Below are 23,714 nucleotides of genomic sequence, written 5' to 3'. Positions count from 1 at the left end.
CGTGTGTGTGCTTTCATTTGGTGACTTCTCACTATCCCGGCCCGGTTCCAGTTCCGGTTCCGGTTCCGGTTCCCCCTAGGATCGCAGATGGGCCGGGAGGGCCTTGGGGACTGCCTGGTCTGGCCTCTCCTTCCCCACGGGCAGAAGTTCAGAGATGTCACGTGATTTCTCTGAGGTCCTAAAGCGGGGGTCTGAGCATCCCCAGGGAAAGATCCTGATCCAGGTCCCGTGGGGGCCACTGAGTCCTGTGGCCGATCCCTCTGAGACGGGCCTCGGAGCCCCAGCCCCTGGCCCACTGGCCTTTTCTGGGCTGCGGGGGGACCGGAGCAGCTGGGTCCAATTCTCCCCTTCATCCCTCTCTGCTCCCGGCTTGTGGGCGGTGCCCCTTCTGCCCTGCTTTTAGTGGGGACGAGGGCACGGTCTCTGCGGCCTCCCTGGCCAAGGCCTGAGGACGAGAGGGAACCGATTTGTGTTGAGAGAGGAAGGCTTCAGGCTGCAGATGGGGGACATGGGGGGACGGGAGCAGACGCTTCCCATATGCCTGCGAAAAGTCTGGTGGCCTGATCGGCTCCAGAGGAAACTCCTGGCCCCGATTCTTCCAGGGGGGGCCCGGGCCAGAGCTTGGGGGGCTCCGAGGGGGAAACGGAGGCCCACAGGCTGGGGGGGTGCCCGTGGGGGTCCGCCATCTAAGACGCTGTCCTGAGGCTATTAAATGAAAGACAAAACTTACTTTCTACTGCGAAGTTCAGAGAAAGAGGCCTTCCCCCCAGACTCCCGGGCAGAGAGGAGGAGCAGCCTGGGCAAAGGCCTGGAGGCCAGAGAAGGAAGGTCAGGCTGAGGAGCAGGGAGCAGGCCGCAGCTACCGGAGGGCAAGGGCACCGTGCCGGGCAGGGAGTAAGTCTGGCAGGGGGCCAGGGGGCTGGTGACTGAGGAGTTGGACTTTATACTCTAGGGGCAATTGGGAGCCACGCAAGACCCATGAGCAGGGCAGGTGCCTGGGCAGACCTGAATCTTGGCAGGGAAGTGACTCGGACGCTGTGATAGAAACGTTGAACCTGAGCTCTTCCCGGGCAGGAACCGTCTTTGTTCCGACTCATCCAGGGGAACGGGAAAAGGGAAGTGGTGATGGTGGTGGGTGGTTCTCAACCCGGCCCGGGGAGGGGACCTTGGTCTGAGACTAGTGAGATCCTTCTGGTCCTGATGGTCTGGATAAGGAAAAAATAGTCTGTGTGTAAGAGTGTGTGTGTGTGTGTGTGTGTAAAAGTGTAAGTGTGTAAATGTGTGAGTGTGATTCTAAAGAAGCCACACTGCGGCAGAAACCCCCGGGGGGGGAAATGCCCGGGGCGGGGGGGTTTGAGTTGGTTTAAACCTTTCCCCGGGCCCCCCCCGGGGGCCCCTTTGCCCGGGAGGGGAACGGGGGACCCTGGTTGGAAGCCTGGCGGGAAATTTTGTTGAAAAAATTCACGGGAAAAGGGAAAATGGGGGGGAAAGGGGTTAACCCCCAAAGGGGTTTAAAAGGGAACCCCTTTTAAAGGTGCGGTTTGGGGGTTAGGAAAGGGAATTTGGGCCGTTGGGCCCCTCCGGGGAAAAGGGGAAAACGGGGGCGGAAACCCCTTTGTTTTTGGGGGGTTTTTTTGGAAATTTTTTCCCAAAACCCCCTGGGGAAAAAGGGGGGGGGGGGGAGGGGGGGGGGAAAGGGCAAACCCCCGGGGCGGGGGGAAAAAGCCCCCGGGAAGGAAAAAACAACCCGCCTGGGGAGGAAAAAAAAACTTGGCTGGTTTTCCCAAAAAGCCCTTTTGTACAAAAGGGAAAGGAAAGGAATTGAAAAACCCCGAGGGAAACGAAACCAAAAATGGGAAAATGCAAAAAAAAAATTTGTTGGGGTTTGGAAATGAAAAAGGACCCTTAACCCCAAAACCCCCCCCCAGAAAACCCGGGATTCCCCCATAGAAAAATTTGCCCCCCGGGTTTTTTTTTTTCCCTTTTTTCCCCAAAAAAAATTTAAAAAAAAATGTCAAAATTTTAAAAAAACCCAAAAATTTTTAAAAAAAAATTCCCCAAAAACCCAAAAAGGGAAAAGGGGAAAAAAAAAGGGTTTAAAAAAAACCCCCCAAAGAAAAAAACCAAAAAAAAAAACAAAAAAAACCAAAAAAAAAAAAATCCCGGGACAAAAATTTCCAAAAAAAGCAAAACCCCAAAAACCCCATGAAAACCCCAAAAACCCCCCCTAACCACCCCTTTATTTTGGAAAAAATCCCACTTTCCCCCCAAAAACATTTTTAAAAAACCCAAAACCAAACCCCCCACCAAACCCCCAAACCCCCCCCCCCCCCCCCCGACACCCCCCAAAACCCCCCCCAAATTTTCCAACCCCGAAAACCCGCCCCACAAAACAAAAAAAATACCTCAAAAAAATTATTTTAAAACCCCCCCCCAGGGAAACCACCCCAAAAAACCCCAAACCCCAACCCCCCCCCCAAAAAAAAAAAACCCCCCAACCCTAAATCCCCCAAACCCCGCCTAAAAAGGGAAAAACAAAAACCAAAGCCCCCCAATCCCCCCTTTTAAACGAACCCCACCCCCTTGGGACCCGAAAGCCCCAAAAACCCCTAAAAACCCCCCCCCCCTAAAAAATTTCCCAAACCCCTCTTCCAAAAAACAAATTGGGGGTTTCTTTAAACACTTTCCCCTTTCAAAACCCCCCAACCCCCCCCCAAAATTTTTTTAAATCCCTTTAAACCCGAAAAAATTTGGGGAAAAAAATTTCCCCCGGGAGCCCAAATTTAACGAAAAATTTTTTTAAAAAAAAAAAAAAACCTTTGTTTCCACCAAACCTTTCCCCCCTCCCCCCAAAAACCCCCAAATTTTATTTGAAGAAGGGGCCCCCCAAAAAAATTTTACCCCCCCAAAAAATTAAACCAAAACCCCAAGCCCCGAAGGGAAAAAAAAAAATGCCCCAACCCAAAAGTCCCCCCCCTTTCCCCAAACCCCCAAAAAATTTCCAAAAACCCCTTTTACCCCCCTTTTTCCCCAGGGCCCCTCCAAATCCCTTTCCCCCCCGAAACCCAAACAAAAACCTTTAAAAAAGCCGAAAGAAACTAAAAATTTAAGGGGTTAAAAAAAAAAAAGGGAACCCCCCAAAAATTTAAAAAAAAAAAAAAAAAAAACCCAAAACAGGGAAATTTAAACCAGGCCCTTGGAAAATTTAACAAAAAAGGGATTTAAAGGGGTTAAAAAATTTAAAAAAAAAAAAAAAAAAAAAAAAAAATTTAAAGAAAAAAAAAAAAAGGGGAAAAAAAAAGGGAAAAAAATTTAAAAGGGGAAAAAAACCCGAAAAACAAGGGGGGAAAAAAAATTACCGGAAAATTTAAAAAAAAACCCGGGGGAAAAAAAAACAAAGGGGGAAAAAAAAAGGGCTAAAAAAAACCCCAAAAAAGGGGGGGGGAAAACAGAAAAACCCAGGGGAAAAAGGGGCTTGAAAAAAACCCAAACGGGACCCAAAACAACCACAAAAACAGGGGGCCAAGGGGCAAAAAAAAAGGGGTCGGGGAAAACCCAAAAAGCAAAAAAACAGGGGTTCAAAGGGCCGACCAAAAACAGGGGGCCAAAAAACCCGGGGGGGTTGGAAAGGGGGGCAGGGGGGGGGCGGGGGGGGGGGCGGGGGAGGGAGGTGTCAGGGCTGGGGGCTGAAACCCAGCCCCACCTTTCCAAGGAAGCTGCAAGAAGGGGCGGGGGGGGGGGGAAGGACTTCCTCACATTGATGGCAGAGGGTTGTTTCTGAATCTTCCCCAGAGAGTCATGGAGCTGAAAGCAGCCAAAGCATCAACTTTGTGAAGATGAAGAAATGGGCCGGGAGGCTGCTCTTTCCTCGGGGATGCTCGGGATGGATGGGGCCGGAGTCCCTGCTCTAACTGGGAGCTTCCAGGCCAGCCCCCCGCACCTCTCCTGCTTCAGTTTCCCCATCTACAAAACAAAGTGGTAGTTTCTAAATCCTCTCAGCTCTAAGGCTCCTTAAGTCTCCTTGGGGGAGAGTGGAGAGGGGACGGCCCCCTGTCTCAGAGCTCACCACTGTGGCAGGGAGTCCAGCCTCCGAGAGGAGAAAATATTTCACGCCCATCTCCCTCAGATCCCAAGTCGGAACCCTGAACACAGCAGGTGCTTAATAAATGCTGGCTTGTTCTTTAACATCCTTCTGACATCTTCTGTGGTTCCCCCCCACTCCCACCCCTGACTTACAGATCTGCTCCTGGGGGCCAGCAGAGGGAGCCCTATCTCTCCTGCACCCAAGACCCTTCTGAGGCTTGAAGACGGCTCCCCAAGCATCCCAGTGCTCTCCCCGCTGAGGCCCCCCTGCCTCCCTGTGGCTGACCGCGGCGTGGTCTCCAGGCCCTTCCCTTCCTCCCCCCCACGCCTTTCCCTCCTGGGCCAGAGTCCCTCAGGCCCACTGCCCCCCATGCTGGGCCTCTGCGTCAGGAGGGTGGCGAGGGGTAGGCGGGGGGCCCTGGGGGTGGGTGACATGCCCATTATTCCCGCTGGAGCAGCTCCTTGTCCTTGCAGCGCATGAGTCAGCCTGCCCGCCCCCAGCTCTCCGGAGTTAAGCCCCAGCTGTGGGGTGGGGGAAGGCAAGGCGGCGGGGAGTCCGGTCCGGCCACCCCTCTCGGGGCCCTGGGGCAGCCTGGGTCCCCCCGAAGCGGCTCGGGGGCATGGCCTGGTGCTCCCGCCTCCACCCCTCAGAACCTGGGGCTGCCCTGACCTTTCCCGGCCCTGCAGGCCGCCCGCCCCCTCCCTTGGGTGACCAGGGGTCTGCCACTGAGCCCGAGAGTCCCCGTTGGCCATTCATGGAGGAGGGGCCCAGACCGGGAGGAGAAAGGCCATTCTTGGACCTCACAAACCCAGTGTTCCCAGCTCCTTCAAGGGGTTCCCACAGAACCTCAGAGCCCTCCACACAACAGTCACGGCCCCAGTGGGGAAAGGAGCCGAACAGCGCCCTCCGGAGTCATACCCAGCCAGCCCCTGGAGAGCATGGCCTGGGACCTCCCGGAGCACAAGAGCCCTGCCCTGAGCCCCCTCCCTGAGCCCCCTCCCTAGCTTCTATTTCCTTTGCTTTGAAATAATAGAGCTTAAATGATTCCCTGACCTTCCTCCTGGCTTGAAGGTCAGAGCTGGAAACTCTGACATGTCGGACTCTCAGACCCTGAGCCCGAGCACTCGGTTCTGAGGCCCCTCCCAGGCCTGATGTCCCCTGTTTTCAGGGTCTTTCTTATTCTAATATTCCCATGACTTAAGGTTCTCCTCAGCTCCAATACTTCTACCTTCTAACGTTCCTCGTAATGCTGATATTCCCTATTCTGAGGATCTTGCTCTAATATTCGTGTGATGTAAACTTCTCCTCAACACCAATATTTCTGTTCTAAGCTCCCTCCCAGCTCTGACATCACCTGTTCTAAGTTCCCTCCCAGCCCTGACATCCCCTGTTCTAAGGGCCCCCCAAGGGCTGACCTTCCATGGTCTTGAGGTCTCTTTTGCTTTGACTTCCATGATTTAAGGTTCCCTTCAGTTCCATGTCCCAGGGCCTCTCCTAGGTCTCACGATCCCGTTCCAAGACCCTCTGATTTCCATGCTCTAGGGCCTCCCCCAGCTCTGACACTGTGTTTTACAGACCCCCCCCCTTCTGACATTCACTGAGAGTCCTCATTCTAGCTCCGACAGTCTCTGTTCTAGGGGTCTCCCGGCTCTCCGGCCTCTGGCTCTTGGGTAGCTGACCCCTCTCAGCCATCCGGCTCTATTCCTTGGGATGGGAGGGGGCTATGTCGGGGGCAGGACTCCTTGGTACGTTGCTCCCCTCAGCGCACTCGGGCACATGCGCAGGGACTCCGGGGGCCCCTCGGTTCTGCTTCTCCCGGGATTTGGGGAGTCGCCCCATCCCTTCCCACCCTGCCCTTGGAGGGGGAGTCTTTGGGAGGGGGAGAGGCCCCACCGCGGCCCGGGTGCTGCCCGCTCCTGTGGGCACCAGCTGTCAGCCAAGCAGATGGCCCCGGAGGCTGAACGGCCTCGCTGGCCTGGAGCCCAAGAGGGGCTGGGGCACGGGGCCAGGCCGTCCTGCTGCCAAGGGAACGGGAAGAGGGAAGCGGGGAAGGAGGCAACTTTTCTGGGGGAGGGAGGGGCTCCTCCGGGTGGTCCAGGGACCTGCAGGAGGTGGCGCTGAGATCGGGGGCACCCCTCACTTGCCTGGCATTCAAGGCCTTCTAAACCGGTTCCAGGCAGAGCCTCCTGTTCATCCTTCAAGAACTAGCTGGAATGTCACCTCCTCCAGGCAGGCTGCCCTGACCTCTCTCAGCTAGAAATGGTCTCTGCGTTGTCTGAGCCCTCATCCCCCTGAGGTCCCCTCTCAGCCCTGCGCCCGTCACAAGCGCTTGGGTAACGCTTTTTGTGGGGCATTCTGGTCTCTTCAAGGAAACTCTGAGCTCCAGGAGGGCGGGGGCCTTGCCACTTCTTAGTGCCCCCCCCTTCCTGGGACTGAATTAGTGATGGAGGGGCAGGAACTGACAGGGTGGGGAGAGATGGAGGGACAGAGATGGAGAGAGAGAGAGATACAGAGACAGAGATAGAGAGACAGAGACAGAGACAGAGAGAGAGAGACAGAGGGAGAGATAGAGACAGAGACAGAGAGACAGAGCAGGAGGGAGAGAGACATAGAGACAAAGAGACAGTCAGAGACAGAGAGACAGAAAGACAGAAAAAGAGACAGACAGGGAGACGGATTTCAAGGTTATGCGGAAAGGAGAGGAGTGCGGATCTGAGTGTACCGAGTAGGGGGCTCCTGGCTGGCACTCCCCCCCCGGGGGCTGCGGGCCCCTCTCTCTGGGTGAGACCTGACCGAGAGCCCCCCGCGAGGCTGTTCCCTGCAGGGAGACCCCCAGCTCTGGGAGAACTTGTGAGGAAAACGCTTAGACGCCGCTAAGCTGCCAGCAGCCTCACCCCTGGGGAGGCCGTGTTTATTGAGGAGGGAAGGGAGGTTTATTTACAAAGGAGAACCGGGGACCCCGGCAGCTGCAGCTTTGTGCTCTGCAAAGCCCCCACACCCTCCCAGCCCCTTCCCTCCATTCCTGTGCCCGGCCCCCTCCTCCCCCCTCCCTCTGGGGTCTGCCAGCCAGGGTCTGGCTCCCACAGCGGCAGCTGTCCCTGGTCCTGAGCCCCTCCTGGGGCCCCTCTGGGGCCTGTCCCTGCGGGAAGCGTCTGCCCTCGGGCTGGGGGAGGGGACACAGCCCTTCGGAGGGGGCGCTCCGAGAGGGAAGGCAGCAGTAACCAGGGACTCTCGGGACTTTCCTGGGACCGGCCCCTCGTTCTGCAGGGGAGCGACCCAAGGTTCCGAGGGAGGCCTCCAGGCCGGGAGCAGCAGCCAGGCCATGCTCCCCTCTCCCCTTCCCCAGCCCTTTGCTGTGGCCCCCGCCGGGAGCCCTCACACCGTGACCTCAGCCTTGCTGTTGGTGGGCAGGTGGCGCGGGCCCCCGGGGGGCTGGTGGCCGAAGGCCTCACTCAGCTGCTCGGCGCTGAACTGCCGCTTGGGGCCCGTGGGCCGGGGGCCGCCGCGGGGCGGGGGAGGGCTGGGCCCGGGGCCCGTGGGGGGTCCTGGGGGGCACCCGAGCAGTGGCCCAGCCTTGGCAGGTGGGGGGCCCCGGGCCGGGCCCCGTGGGGGGCCGAGCGCCGCTCCTCAGCCCTTTGGCCCGGGGGCCCGGTGTGGCCCAGGGGCAGCCGTCCAGCAGCAGGGGCAGATCCTTGTGGTGTCGGGGGACCCGCGGTGGGAGGGACACGGTGCTGGGCACGGGCACGTCCACGGAAGGGAAGCGCTTGTAGAATTCTCCAGGAGCCGTCTCTGCAACAGGGAGGGGAGACGAGCCTGGGTGAGCCGTGGACGCCGGGTGGGAGGGGGGCTGGAGCGGGGTCTGGGCCCCTTGTGGGGAGTGGGGTGTAAGACGGGAAGGGACGAGGAGCAACCCCAGGGCTGTGTTCCTTCCTGGAGGCCTTGGGGAGCTGCTGGAGTTTGTTGAGTAAGGAAGGGAGTGACACGGTCAAGCCTGGGCTGGGCCGGCAGCGATGGGGACTGAGCTGGAGCCTTCAAAGCCTGGAGGCCGGCGGGGCATCGGGCCGGGCCAGAGAACCTGGGGGCCTCGGGAAAGGCAGTGACTGGGGTGGTCGGGACCGAGCCCTAGAACTGGCTTAGGGGAACAGATGCAGCTTTGTGGGGCGGGATCCAGGGTCAGGGCAGCCAAGGCTGCCGGGCAGGGGTCGTCCCCAGGTCCTCATGGGCTGGGAAGGGGCCGACCGCACCCGGTGGGACACTCACCGAAGGCCTTCAGGGAGTTGTACTTGGGGTAGTCGGGCTGCAGGGTCAGGCTGTTGCCCAGGTGCAGCCGGGATCCGTGGGAAGGGCCCAGGCCCAGCGTGGGCAGCATGGGGGTCCCCAGAGGGGCGTTGTTCAAGTGCTTTTTGTCTGGAGCGACAGAAGAGGGAAAGAGGGCAAGTGGTGCTGGGGTCCTTCCTTTCTGGGGTTCTCCCATCGGGTCCTCCCCCGGTTTCCCCGCTGGCCCTCGTCCCCAGGGTACACTGGTCAGCCAACAACCATTGCCCCTTTTGTTTGTTTGGAAATGGGGGTCGTGATCCCAGGGTCACCAAGACTGAACTCCTACCTGGGGCCACTGGCCCCTCATGCCCCTCAGGGGCATTTTCCACCGGCCTCTCGTGCTAAAACGATGGTTCCTGCCCTCGGGGAGCTCCCATTCTAATGGGGGAGAACCACATTTACACAGAGTCAGGGAGGAGCGACCTCAGAGGGAGGGCTTGGAAGATCTGGAAGGGCCTCCTGCGGAAGGTGGGGGCTGCGGCGGCCAGCCTAGGGGGGCAGCCCCGAGCCCTGAGCCCCGAGCCCAGAGTTGGAGGGTGTTATTCGCAGAGCCGCCGGGAGCTCTGGGGCACTGGGCTGGAGGGTGCATTTGGGGAGTGGGGGGTAACAAGATGGGGGAGGGAGAAGGGGTAGCCCCAGGATTTTGTATTTCTTCCCAGAGCCATGGGGAGCTACTGGAGTTTATTGGCTTTGGGAAAAGTCACTTTAGTGGCTGAATGAGACTGCCCAGCCTCAGGTGGGCAGAGAGGGAGAGCCTTGGGGCAGCAGCGCCCAGCGGCTATAGCAACCACTCAGGAGCGAGGTGATGAGAGCCTGCTCGGGGTGGGCGCTGGGTCAGAGGAGAGGATTATGGGAGTGGAAGGTCCAATGGACAGGACTCGGTAATGGCCTGGATACTGGGGGGAGGCGAGAGAGTGAGGGCACCGGGGGAGCGCCCCGTGTCAGCCTGGGCACCGGGAGGGCGGCGACGTCCTTGAAAGGAGAGGGAGGGTCTGGGAAGAAAGCGCAAAGCTTCTCTTGGGCCTTTCCGCGGTCCGCGGGTCAGCCCGCTGGGGACGGCATTAGGCAGTGGGAGGTGGGGCAGCAGAGAGAGGAGGGCAGTAGATGGGCACAGGAAAGGGGCCGTCTAACCCAACCTTCTCGTCTTCCAGATATGGACACGGAGGCCCTTTGGAACTGGACCCTCGGACCCTGACCGCGGGGGTTTCTCTCTGGGACCTTAGGGAGCGCCAGGGGCCGGCAGGAAAGGGAGCCGCGTCACCAGCAGCAGATTTCCAAGAACGACCTTTCTCTGCCTTTCCCATCGGCCCTGACGACCAGCTCTGAGTGACCCGCCATCAGGACACCCCGCGAAGGGCAGCCGGGAAAGTGCCGACCAACGGGTCCTTCCGCAGGGCAAATAGTCCCCCCCACAGCGCGTCTGCCCGTTCCTTTACACACCATCCCCAAGCCCGGGATCTGAGGGAGCCAACTCCTCCCCTCTCTGTCCCCCCACCCCGGCTCGGCTCCCCTCTCCGGCCTCCCTCCTCCCCGGGTGGAGGCGCCTCCACCCTGCGCGGTGGGGAGCGCGAGGGAGGCTGTCCGCCATCTGCATCTGCACACTGCTCCCCAGCGGTGGGGGCAGTGGGGCCGACGGGCTCTGTCCCGGCTGTTTCAACAGGTCGGTCAGAGTCCTTGGGGAGAGAAAGGTGTGGGAGGTTCTTGGAAGTGGTGGTGCTGCCTCGAAGCTCTTCCCCTCCTCCCTCCTTCCTCCTTCCCTTCCTCTCCCTCTTCCTTCCTTTCTCTTTTCCATCTTTCCTTTTCCTTTTTCTTCTCGTTTCCTTTCCCCTTGTTCCTTCCTTTTCTTTGCCCCTTGCTGATCTCCCTCCTTTCCTCTTCTTTCTTCTCCTTCTTCCCCTCCCTTTCTCCTTTCCTTCCTTCCTTCTCCTCCTTTGCATTCCTCCGCCCTGAATTAGAGAGGTTTGAGCAGAAGGAACCTTGCAGAGTGGAGCCCAAAGCCCTCATCTTAACATGGAAGAATGGAGGCTCAGAGGAGGCGCACAGGGAGTAAAAGGTTGACCTGGGATCCACAGGGATCCTTTGACACCAGGCCCCGTCAGCCCCCACTGCCTTTCTCATGGTTCTCTCACTAGCTTTGAGTCTGGCCTGGGGAGAAGACAAGCAGCTGTTCCTTCAAGCTCAGCCTGAGCAGGTAGAAGCCCAGGCCACTGAGCCTCAGTTTCCCCTTCTGTAAGATGTTGGGGAGGACGGTCACTCCTGCCTTTCCTACTTCGTAAATGGAACGGGAGCAGAGAAACAAGTTTCCTGGGGCTTCCCCAGCTGCCCCTCTGGGCTTGGGTCTGGGGCTACCCTCCCGATGTAGCCGGCAGTTGATGGAGGAGGAGAGGGGAACCCAGAGAGGCTGGGGCTAAGGAGAGGACCCCGGGGGCATCCGATGGGAGCTGCTCTGATTGGAGCAAGTGGCTGGTATGGGCTGAGTGACTTAGGGATGTCTGCTCTAATTGAGTAGTGTATTGTGTGAGGTGTGGTGTGTGGAGTGTGTGTGGGTGTATGAGTGTGTGTATGTGAGAGTGTGTGTGTGAGTGTGTGTGTATGAATATGTAGTGTATGTGGGTGTGTGTGAGTGTATGTGTGTGTGTGTATGAATGTGTGTGTGTGAGTGTGTGTGAGTGTGTGTGTGAATGTGTGTGTGAGTGTATGTGTGAGTGTGTATGTGGGTGTGTGTGAATATGTAAGTGTGAGAATGAATGTGAGTGTGTGTGAGTGTGAGTGTGTGTGAGTGTGAGAGTGAGTGTGTGTGATTGTGTATGTGAATGTGAGTGTGTGAGTGTGTGTGTGAGTGTGTATGTATGAATGTGAGTGTGTGAGTGTGTGTGTGAGTGTGTGGCGCCGAGGGAGCCTGTCGAGTCCTGTTCCCGGCGGAGGTGACGGCTGCTCTCGCCTCTCCTCCCAGCTGCTGCCCTGATTAGAAACCAGTGATCTGCTTTGACACTCAGACCCTTCTCTCCTGGCAGATGGCACCCGAGGCGGAGCGGGAGCCAGGCGGGGGGAGGCAGGGTGCCGACATTCACAGCTCGGCCTCCACGCCCGGGCCTGGGCCACGCAGGCTGGGGGGAATCGCATCCAAGCCCTTGTTCTTGAGATGAGGGCACCGGAGTCCAGAGAGAAGGCGAGAGATTTCCCCAGATGGCAGGGCTAAGAACTGGCCGGAGAGTGCGCAAAGCCGGCCCCTCTGACCCCACACCCCGTGGCCTCCCCGCTCCGAGCTTCTCTGGCATATTGTACGCCCGTGCTCCCTTTTACACACCTCCCTGGGCATCCGTACACACATGGATGCAAATGTACATCCGTGTTTGTGCGCATTGCACGTGGGTATAGTGCATACAAATTATAAGTGTATATAGTATACAAATATTCTAACTTCAAATGTGCAAAAAGATCAGATTTTTTTTGGAAGATCAATTTAACAGAGTTTTAAAATCAGAGTCGGGTAGCAGTGGACAGAGCCCCAGCCCTGAAGCCAGGAGGACCCGAGTTCAAATCTGACCTCAGACACTTAACGCTTCCTGGCTGTGTGACCCTGGGCAAGTCACTTAACCCCAATCGCCTCAGCAAAAAAAATAATAATAATAAAAATAAGAGCCTACTACATGTGAAATAAGGGCACAAAGACAAAAAGGAGCCATCCTTTGCCCTCAGTGAACTTACATTCTACAAAGTATAACGAAGGATTTTGTGCCAGAAGGGACTCGGTCCAAACAAACAAGAATCCCTCTCTAACATCCCTGACAAGAGCTCAGCCAGCCTTTGCCTGAAGATGTCAAATGACGGGAAGCTCACTACTTCCCAAGGGAGGCCATTCCACCCTTAGGCAGCTCTCATTGTTAGGATTTTTTCCCTGATAGTAAGCTAAGATCTCTGCAACTTCCCCACACTGGGCAGTGCTGCTGTGACCCAAAGCACATCTGGGTACTTTGCCCCATGCCCCGACTTCACTGGCTTCCTTTGTGGAATTATGGGTAGGGCTGGAGCCCCGGGAGGGAAGAGGTTGTTGGAGGGAGTCGCCCCAGGAATCCTGGGGCAGGGGTGGGGGTGTTTTTATTTTTCAATGCATGGGAGAAGAGGAACATATCCCAAGGGGAGCAGCCTGGAGTGGGTTCAGCCCCAGAATCCATCCTCCCAAGCCTCCTTTCCCATATTCTCTCTTGACTTTTGGCTGACATTTTCATCACGGTGGCTCTGATCCAAACTTGCTACTTCACGTCGTCGTAAAAGATGTCACTTTCAGAGAGAGGATGCTCAATAACCAGGAGGAAAAAAGGGGGGACAATTAGTGGGTATCTAGAAGAACCAGCTAGAATTGGCCTGAAGAACTCCCCCAAAGGGACCCCCCCCTCTCAGTCTTCTGGCCCGGGGTTCTCTGCCCCACTGGTGATTCTGGATCTAGTTGCTTCCAGGGAGAATGTATGGGTGCGGTCATTATAAGGTGTTTTCTGGCAGGTCACTTCCTCCTGAGCTTAACACAAAGCTTCTGAGGACCAGACTTTCCTCTCGAACCAGGGCTGCAGCTGATGACCCTGAGGCCGGTCTCTAGGAAGCTGGCTTTATCAGCAACACCTCCAATATTTTACCAATATTAGCTCAATTTGATTCTTATAACAACCCTGGGAAGCAGATACTTAAGCTCTGTTTGCCTCAGTTGTTTTATCTAGAAAACAAGGATAATAAGAGTCTGTTTCCTGGGATTGTTTCTGATTCTATGTGACCCCATTTATGGTTTTCTTGACAAAACTATTGGAGTAGCTCACCATTTCCTTCTCCGGCCCATTTTACAGACGAGGAAACTGAGGCAAACAGGGATAAATGACTTGTCCAGGATCACAGAGCTAATAAGTGTCTGAGGGCAGATTCGAACTCAAGTCTTGCTCACTCCAAATCCAGCACTCTATTGACTGTACCAGTTAGCTGCCAGTATTTGCTTAGCCACAAGTAGCTTGGCACAAAAGCCTGATGTTTAACACCTAAACTGGCAGATCAGTGCTGAACGGTTCGGGTCATTAAAAATCAGTCCATCAGGATTGCTGTTTTCCCAGTTAATGCACCTGGAGCCAGGACAGGTCTAGATTAGCAGTCTCATCGGTGCCCAACCATTCTTTCTGCCAGATACACTGCTTTGACAGAGGCTCAGTGATGGAGCTTATTCGCCCCAAGACGCTCAGGAGACAAATCTCCTTAGTGATGTGTTGAGCAAAAGAGAGCATTTGTTCATCTCTTTAGCCTGAGGGGATGTGGCAAGAGTTGAAAATGCTGCAAAACCCAAGGGGTTTTTGGTTTTTAATGGTTTATTATTTTTACTTTAAGGGAACAAGTATTTTTTTTTATCAATCTGTCCCTCCAATTACAAATTTAAAAACAAAAACAAATGCCTCCCTTTGTAGCTACATAATCTGGCTGTTTAATCTATCTATCTACCTATCTATCCATCCACCCATCCATTCACCCTTCCTTCCATCCATCCATCTATCTATTCATCTATTTATCCATCTATGTCCATCTCTCCATCCATCTATCCTTCCATCCATCTATTCATCCATTCATCTATTTATCTATCCATCTTTTTGTCTATCTATCCATCCCTCCATCTATCTATTGATCGATTGATCTATCTAACCATCCATCTATTTATCTATCTTTCTATCTGTCTGTCTTTCTCTCCATCTACTGCCTGCCTGTCTGTCTATCCATCTCTCTACCCATCTATTTATCTATCTATCCATCTCTTTATCTCTCTATCAATCTATTTGTCTATCTGTGTCCATCTGTCCATCCCTCTATCCTTCCATCCATCTATCCTTCTATCTATCTGTCTGTCTATCTATCTATCTATCTTATTGTTTGTGGATTTTAATGCCCAGATCTGTTCAGGAAGAAGAGGAAAGTCATTAATTAATTTAGAGTCACTTTAGAAAAAAAATAATGGGAATTTTTCAGTAATAATACTTTCCTCAGTTATCTAATTGGACCCTTTGAGCAGAGTTTTTTCTCTTTCTTCTTGAACTAACCAAGAAAGAAAAGGAAAAAGAAACAAGGAAAAATGTAACGCAAAAATGCTTAGCCAGAAGGTCTCTTTCAATCTCAAGATTTTGTTGCATTGGACATAAAATCATGAAACGTGATCTATGAGACATAGATTTCCAAGTTATTCTGGGAATAAATTATGATGCTTGCTTTTATTGAATTTCCTGCGGAATTTTTTCTTTTCTTTTCTGGATATGCTTCCCCTGAATTGTTTAACTGGGAATTAAGAAGGGAATTTGTGCAAAAATGCACCAAAATCTGAAAGCATCCTCTTCTTATTCTCCTCTTTTCTCTCTTTCTGCTGATCCCATGAGTTCTCACTCTGACAAGGAGGAAGTTAGGGAGTCGAGGAGGTGCTCCGAACCTACTGTCTTCATATCACTCCTCTGCAGTAGAAATGCATTCAGATAGTCAGCATTTCCCCCTTCCGTGAGCCAAGCATCCAGAATGGAAAAATAATTTTATCTCAAAGCAAAATTGAATGGGAGTGTGATTTGTGAATAGAACCTATTTCTTTTATTTATTTATCTATTCATTCATTTCTTTGTTTGCTTATTTATTTATTTATTTGGAATAGAACCTGTTTCATGTTCATTCTCCTTCAACGCAGCAGCTATAAGATGAAGCTGATTTCTATTTTTCTAAAAATCATTTGTATATTCTAAAGTGCCTAACCTACTGTGAATATCTCTGTTGTCTGATACTTAATATTATTATTATTATTATTTACAATTTTTAACTGTATCAAAAATTTTATCACAGAGCCTGGGCAATTAAAGTAATTTCCGGCCTTCCTTCCCTGGATCATTCCCAGAGATTTGGGGAATCTTTAAATGATAATTTATTTATTTATTCATTTGTGTATTTGTTTTTGCTTAAGCTCAAAAACACCTCAATCCTGAATTCTTTCTTGTAGCCATGGCCTGATCAGAATAGTCGGGAGGGGTGACAGGACCAGCCCGGCACCCCCTGGCTCTGGCAAATCATTCGGATTTGCATTTCTAGCTTCTGGTATGTCAAGAGTAAAACTGTTTTGGGGAAAAATACAGAAGCCCTTGGAAAAATTGAATGTTTGGAGGAGTTTCTATAAGAGGAGGGAAAAAAAAAAATCATGTAATCATCCAGAGACCCACATTTTACTGAACATTTCAATGAATCTCTGAATAAAATCATTTGAAAATTGGGCTTTGGATTTTAAAGTTCCTGATTGTGCCGCCATGAATTTTGTATACTTTCATACCAGATTTTGAGATTGGTTTTTTGAACAATTTCCATCCATATGAAGAACTTAAAAGAGTCTCACACATAACCCACAGCAAACCACTCGTAGCTCTACCTTGTAGCTACCTTGTAGCAAATGGGAGAACAGTGTTTCCATAGCAGTTTATGGAGGGATTTGGTCCACATTTGACTAGTTCTGCTGATTCTCTGTCTGTCTGTCTTTCTCTGTGTTTTTGTCTATCTGTTTCTGTCTTCTTCTAACTCTCTCTCTCTCTGTCTTCTCTTTTTGTCTGTTTCTCTGTGTGAATCTGTCTCTGTCTTTGTCTCTCTCTGTTTCTGTCTCTGTGTCTCTGTGTCTGTCTCTCTTTGTGTCTCTGTCTCTCTTCTCTTTTTGTCTGTCTTTCTGTGTGAATTTGTCTCTTTCCTTGTCTGTCTTTGTGTCTCTCTCTCTGTGTCTTTGTCTCTCTCTGTCTCTGTATGTCTCTGTCTCTGTCTTCTCTGCCTCTGTGTGAATCTGTCTCTGTCTCTGTCTGTCTGTCTCTCTCTCTATCTCTTTCTCTGTCTGTCTTTGTCGCTGTCTCTGTCTCTCTGTCTTCTCTGTCTCTGTGAGTCTGTCTCTGTCTTTGTCTCGTTTCTTACAGAAATCTAACTCTCCATCTCTGTCTTTGTCTCTCTCAATCTCTGTGTCTTTGTCTCTATATGTCTGTCTGTCTCTGTCTCTCTCTCCCCCTTTTTCCTTTCCTAGGATACAACATCTTAAAACTGGGGTCTATGAATTTGTTTTAAAGAAAGATTTTTATAATAACGTCAATACAATTGCTTCCCTTTGTTAAGCTTCTGTTCTCAGTTTTAAGCCTTAAAAGCCTGATTCTGAGAAGGGATCCAGAATCTTCACCAGCCTGCCTGCACAAGGGGTCCAGGACTGCTGTAGAACAGAAAAGGGAATTCTTGGGACTTCAGAAGGTGATCCATGCTAACAACCACTGGACACACTCAGAGCCCAATCCCAGTCCAAAGTGAATCCCCATGTTCTCCAATGGGCAGTACCTGCCCCCTACTTCTGACTGTCCTAGCCAAAGATAAGGAAATGTTTACTGGGATGGTCAAGATTGACAAGGCAAGGAGACCTAGAAGATTTATTGCTATCATGTCAACAGAATTGCAACTTGTCCCTGGAAGTCTTGACAGAAACGTAGTAGAGGGACAGCCAGTTGGTGCAGTGGGGTAGAGCACCAGCCCTGAAGTCAGGAGGACCTGAGTTCAAATCTAACCTCAGACACTTCACACTTCCTGGCTGTGTGACCCTGGGCAAGTCACTTAACCCCAATTGTCTCAAAAAAAAAATGTAGTAGTAAACCACCTTCCATAGCCCTGGGCATCTCCCTTCTGCTACTCAAAATATCTTCTTCCAAAATTTAAATATTGTTTCACTTGAAATGTTTTCCTTTCCAGACCAGACGGAGCTGGAACTGTTAAGCAGAGACCAAGATAATCCAGATGTGGATTGAGACAGAGGACAGAGGGAGAAGAGCCGTGGGAAATGAAGAACACAAGGAATCTCTTCCCTGGGAGTTTATGGGGACATGGCATCTCCATTTGTGGCGTCTGCTCCCCTTGCTAGCGCTATCAAAAAAAAAAAATCTTTATCTTCCCCAGCTAGAAGTAAAGCCTTACTCAAAACAGCCGGCACTTCCTAAAACTTCTTACACTCTGAACACGGCATGTTTTATAATGAGATTAAGTGTTTTGTGATACATTTCTTACAGAAAACTAACTCTACTTTAGCCCATAGAAATGACTTTCCCCCATCACTTTCTATGTAAGATTTCAGCATCAACCATGTTTCTAACTGCCCATTTATGAATCTGTTGTTTTCATTGGACCATGCTGTGTGAGAATAGGGAGGAGGGGAGTCGGATGCTTTTAGAAGAGACTTTGTATGAGCTTTGTGGGTAACAAAAACGGATATTTTCAATGATTATTATGTATTGCTCTCCATCTGCAACCTGATTTCAATACCAAGTCATATGTAAATATTCACTTAAAATTAATAACTACTTTTTGATTGACTTGTAAGCAGTAGAACTTATGGTGGGAGAAGGAATATCTTGAGATTCTAGAGTTGATTTAGCCGTTGCCTACAATCTTTCTTTGCATTCAGGTAAAAAGTTGTCAAATTAGTGATCTACCACATGGGAAATACTAAGAGCTGTCTATCCGGAGCTCTGTTCTAGCACCTCCAATGTTGCATTAATTCCAGCCTGATACTGATTTCTGGGAGAGTTGGGAAGACTCAGTTTTCTCATTTTTCTTTTCTTTTTTTTTTTTTTTTTTTTTGGCTGAGATTAAGTGACTTGCCCAGAGTCACACAGTTAGAAAATGTTAAGTGTCTTATTTGAATTCAGATCTTTATGATTTCAGGGTTGGTGCTCTATCCACTGCACCACCTAGCTGCCCCCATTTTTCTTTTTAAAGAGAAATTTCCCACCTGCTAGGCCATGAATAATTTGAATAATGAATTCCTTGAATAATGAAGTGTTCTGGCTCAGTCCAAAAATATCGATGATCTTTACCTAAGACCAAACAGAGCTCTGGATTCTTGTCCCATCATTCCTAGAATGACTTTTAGACTCAGGGTGGACAAAAATGCTGGATGTTGTTAGAACCACATCTCTCTTCTTCATCCTTTGGAAAAATTCTCCTAACCATAGTAACTATGATTGCTCTTAATGCTTCCATCACTATACATCACTGAATAACCAACGATGGAGAGAAAACCCTCTAATAATTATCCATTTCCTAGTAATTGCCTGTATAAATGCTTCAGGAATCCTGGGTGAGTCCATATGGTGCTGCTGAGTTTGCAAAGAAGACAGCCGAGAGCATGAACCGATTCAGAAGCCCCCCCAGAGTCCAATTCTGGTTTTCCTGCTCTCTCGGAGGACCCACGGGTGGTCTACCTCATGTCTCCTAACAACTACCGAATGTGTAAAATGAAATCAGGACATACGGGGAGGGGTGGAATGCTGTAGGGCCTGTGACTGCTGGGATTCATTCCCGACATTCGTTATTGGTTCTGTGACTTTTTCTTCTCTACTTTACAAGGATATATTGACTTTTTATAATTTTGTAATCAAAAGTGCATCGTTCTTATTCTGGGGAGTGTACATTAATTGCTATGTCTTATACACATAATTATATATGAGCATAATTGTACCTATGTTATTTTCATATTTGCATATATGCAATTATAGATACATAGATACAATTATATGTGCTCATATATAATTATTTTATATGTAACTGAAAACATGTATTTCATATATCTTCAGCATTTATAGATATGCATCTATGTATGTGTGTATCTATTTACCTGGGGATACATGAATAATCTCCATAAATTATGTATATATGCAAATATGCACATATGTAATACATAGGCTCACATATACATGCATGTGTGTATATATATGTGGAGAGAGACAGACAGACAGACAAACAGACAGAGACAGAGAGACAGAGACAGAGAGAGAGACAGAGAGAGAGAGGAGGGAAGGAGAGAAAAAGAGAGAAAGAGAGAGCGCCTTTCTTAGTATTTTTGTGCATTAGAAATTTTCTTTTCTCTATAGAACCTGAAATGGGTTTTCCCATTATACAATCCCAAGGGGAAAAGCGAATCCACATCCAAAGCCAATTTCCTGGCATTAACCAGTTAATTCAAGAGATAAAACTATCTGGCCATAAACCTTATGCCAATATTAATTGGCTAATATCCTTTAAGTGTTAATAGTTTCTTGATTTCACCCCAAAACTCAGGAGGAGCCAAGAAGGTTCCTTGCTCTTTCCCTTAATAATAGCTTTATAGATGAGTATCTCCTTGAACTCAAACAACCTCCTATCACCTGGAATTATAGACAAAACTCTCCAGAATCTTCCCTGCCCCCTAAGTTCTTTGTTAGCTAACCTTGAATATCTCAGTTATATATTCTCACTTCTTTGAACCACCATTGCCTTTGATGATCCCAAAGCAAGGATCAGAAGCTGAGATAACACCTCTAGCTCATCAACTGCCATTCTAGAACTCTGAAAAGAAAGGGACACCTTTGCCACTCAGAGATAGGAATTTTCCTCTCCAAAAGGGGAAAGCTAGGGAACCATCTTTGAAGGAGCTCACATGCCATCACATCATCCCACAGCCCTGCCTCCTCCACCAACTCCAGCCAGCTGTCCTTTATTATCCTTTAATAAATTATCTTTGGGGGAATAGAACTTCCAGACCTCGAGCTGTATTATAAACCAACAATCATCAAGACCATTTAGTACTGGTTAAAAATAGAAAAAGCCGATCCGTGGTACAGGCCGGGAAAGGAAAATATCAGAAACAATGAAACTCAATCACCCAGCATTTGACATGCCCGAAAACATCAATTACCCGGGAAAGAAGCCCCTATTTGACAAGAAGAACTGCTGGGAAAACTGGAAAATAGTCTGGCAGCAATTAGAGTTAGATCAACATTATGTAACAGTGCACAATAAATTCTAAATGGATACATGGCCATTAAAAAGAAAAAGAAAACAAAAACTAAAAGAAACTATCTCTCGCAACCCCATATGGGTAGGATGGATTTTTGACCAAACAAGGATTATAGGCAATCACAAAAAATCAAATAATTTTGACTACGTTAAGTTTAAAAGCTTTTGAACGAACAAAATTAATGCAACTAGAATGAGAAGGAAAGTGGTCAATAAGAAAATCTTTGTACCTAATGTCTCCAATAAGCATCTGGTATCCATGATAAATAGAAAACGTACAGAAATATATTAGACCAAACCCCATTTCCTAATTGAGAAGTAGTCAAAGGAACGAACAAATGATTCTCAAAATGGAAAGAATGGGCAAAGCAACAAGAGTATGAAAGAACGTTTGAAGTCAATAATAAGAAAATGCACATCAGAATGACACATGATGCTCAGGAAATTGTCAAGGATGACAACAATGAGAATAGGTAATGCCAGAGGATTTGTAGAGATGGTGGACACACAGATGCATTGTTGGTGGAGTTGTATATTGATCTAACCATTCTGGAAAGCAATTTGGAATTATGCCAAATGAGCAGTGAGGTAGTATAGTAGCTAGAGCACTGGAAGACCTGAATTCAAATCCTGTTGTATGACCCTGAGGAAGTCCCTTAATCAGGTTTGCCTCAGTTTCCACATCTGCCAAATGAATTGGAGAAATGAATGGCAAAGCACTTTGGTATCTCAGCCAAGAGAACCTCAAATGGAGTCACAAAGACTCAGACACGACTTGACTGATCAATAACAAAGAAACTGATTCAAATGTCCATAGCCTTTGACCTGGACATTCCACTGTTAGACAGATATAAGGAGGCAAGATGATTTTTTAAAGCCCCTACACGGCATTATATTTATAGTAGAACTTTTTGTGATAAGAAAGCCCTGGAAATAATGACTATATCCATCCATCAGGGAATGGCTAAACAAAATGAGGTACATGAATGTGGTAGAATATTACCACGGTGTAAGAAATATACAATTTACAAATTAAGAAAGAACATTAGCAAAAAAGTTGGGACTGACTGCTAGGAAATGATAATGAACAAGCTTAGCCCCACAGGAGCCCATAAATCTTTCCCTTCTTTGTACAGGCCGGCATGGAGGACTGAATTGAATATCGAACTAATCTGAGATGTTGGCTAGTTTTATGATTTTTTTCCCTTTGTTTCTACCTTTAAAAAAATTCTTGGAGCAGCTGGGTGGTACAGTGGACAGGGCACCAGCCCTGAAGTCAGAAGAACCCAAGTTCAAATTTGACCTCAGACACTTAACACTTCCTGGCTGTGGGACCCTGGGTGAGTCACTTAACCCCAACTGCCTCAGCAAACAAAACAAAACAGATTCCTTTTAAATTGGGCATGGAGATCCCTGCCTGTAATCCCAGCTACAGGGAAGACTGAGATTGGGGGATCTCTTGAGTTTGTAAATGCAGTGAATGAAGCCAGAAGGGCGTCTGTACTCAGTTCAGTATTAATTTGGTGGGCATCCAAAGGGAGGGAGGCACCGAGTCACCTAAGCAAAGGAGAACCAGAGGCAGCTATATGGTGCAGTGGGCAGAGCACTGGCACTCAAGTCAGGAAGAGCTGAATTCAAATCTGGACTCAGACACTTAATCCCAATTGCCTTGCAAAAAAAGGAAAAAAAAAAAGAAAAGAAAAGGAGACCCAAATAAAGTCAGAAACTGAGCAGACTCTGGGGCCAATGAATTGTGGATAGGGCCTTCGAGTATCACCCACCCCTCCTACCTGGGTCAGACAGAGAGTTTGTCGTCGAGTTATATCTGACTCACCACGTTCCCATTTGGGGTTTCCTTGGCAAAGATACTGGAAGGATTTGCCATGTCCTTCTCCAGCTCATTTTACAGATGGGTAAAGTGAGGTAAATGTGGTTAAACAACTTGCTCAGGGTCACACAGCCAAAAAAGATAAGTCTTCCTGACTCAAGGGCTCTATCCACTAAAATGAAGGAATTGAAATGGGTGGAAGAAACCACACACTTTTCCTTTCATTTTTAAGCAAATAAATTTTGCAAAACTAACCAGCATATTAAAAGAACTTTTTAGACATTTTAAAAATGTATTTTAATATGTATTATTTATTAAATTGATTATATTTATAGTATAATAATATTTAACCATATAAATATTCAATTCATTTTTAAATATTTGTTTAATGTTTATTAATTAATTAAAATTAATGTTATTCATTTTAATATTTGGTTTTTATTCATTAATATTAAATAAATCTTTGTTTATTTTGCTAAATATTTCCTAATTACATGTAAAAAATTCGTAATCAGTTTTTAAAATATTTAATTCCAAATTCTCTCCCTCTCTCCTCTTCTTTCTCTTTCCTTGAGAAGGCAAGAAATATGATCTAGGTTGTACATGTGAGGTCATGAAAAACATAGTTCCGTATTCATCATTTATGTGCAATAGGCAAAGAAGGGAGAAAGGGGTGCATGTTTTCCTTTGGACCCAGCCTTGGTTATTATCGTTTTTTTTAAATCTCTTTTGGACATATAAGTCATGGATATCTTTTTTTTTTCCCTGAGGTAAATTGGGGTAAAGTGACTTGCCCAGGGTCACACAGCCAGGAAGTGTGAAGTGTCTGAGGTCAGATTTGAACTCAGGTCCTCCTGACTTCAAGTCTGGTCCTTTAGTCACTACACCAAGGTCATGGATATCTTGAACCCCAACCGATCTTCTCTCCCTCCATCCCAATGTTTCCTAAATCTCTTCTCGTTGTTTCCTTTCTAAAACTTTAATGCTTGCAGCAATCTACCTCTGACCCCTCTCCGGGTGAGCCTGAGCAGAAGAAAATATCCTGCCTCTAGGAGTCGCTCAGCAGGGATGAGAAAGCTGGTGGTACCTTTGCCAGAAGTAGGAAAATCAAGAGGGAAAAAGATACTACATTGTGTTTTTGACATGTTGAATTTGATGCAGGTGGGACATCATCCAGTTAGAAATACCCTGTAGGCAGATGCCGATGCCTCCCTGAGGTTCGGAGCCGGCGCAAAGAATTCTGGGAGTCATCTGGATAGAGAGAATGATTCAACTCTTGGTCTCTGATGAGATGGAAAACAAAGTCTTGGCTTTCAAAGCCCCTGGCAATCCCCCTCCAGTCTGCCTTTACAAGCTGCTGGTAGGATATTCCATCTCCATCTCCCTGCCTTTCCAGACTGTCCCCCATTCTTACAATGCACTTTCTCCTTCCCACTACCTTACACAGTCCCTAGCTTCCCTCTAGGTTCAACCAAGAGCTATCACCTCCCTGAAACTACCGATTCACCAATGGAAGCTCCTTGAGGGCAGGTTTTATCGTGAAACCCCAGTAGATTAGTACCTGACATCCAGTAGGAGCTTAATAAATGCTCATTTAATGAATTAAAAACCCTCTCAACTCTACATTCTAAGTTCTTAGTTCTAAGGACCCCT

The 23,714-nt window shown here is 49.1% G+C and overlaps 1 protein-coding gene across 1 annotated transcript in view; it reads right to left on the bottom strand.

Moving 5' to 3' along the window:
- Positions 1-6,958: 6,958 nt before the first annotated feature.
- SHISA8 (shisa family member 8) overlaps positions 6,959-23,714 on the bottom strand; it is a 30,324-nt gene continuing 13,568 nt past the window's right edge. Inside the window, exons 2-4 of the mRNA XM_031940113.1 lie at positions 9,952-10,074; positions 8,345-8,628; positions 6,959-7,873 (exon numbers count right to left, since the gene is read on the bottom strand). Of these exons, the coding sequence (XP_031795973.1) occupies positions 7,533-7,873; positions 8,345-8,628; positions 9,952-10,074 (748 nt within the window). The 3' untranslated portion in view covers positions 6,959-7,532. The remainder of the gene's footprint in view (positions 7,874-8,344; positions 8,629-9,951; positions 10,075-23,714) is intronic.

This window comes from Sarcophilus harrisii, chromosome 5, assembly GCF_902635505.1.
Source record: "Sarcophilus harrisii chromosome 5, mSarHar1.11, whole genome shotgun sequence".
Taxonomy (NCBI): domain Eukaryota; kingdom Metazoa; phylum Chordata; class Mammalia; order Dasyuromorphia; family Dasyuridae; genus Sarcophilus; species Sarcophilus harrisii.
This window is presented reverse-complemented; position numbering and strand designations above follow the sequence as displayed.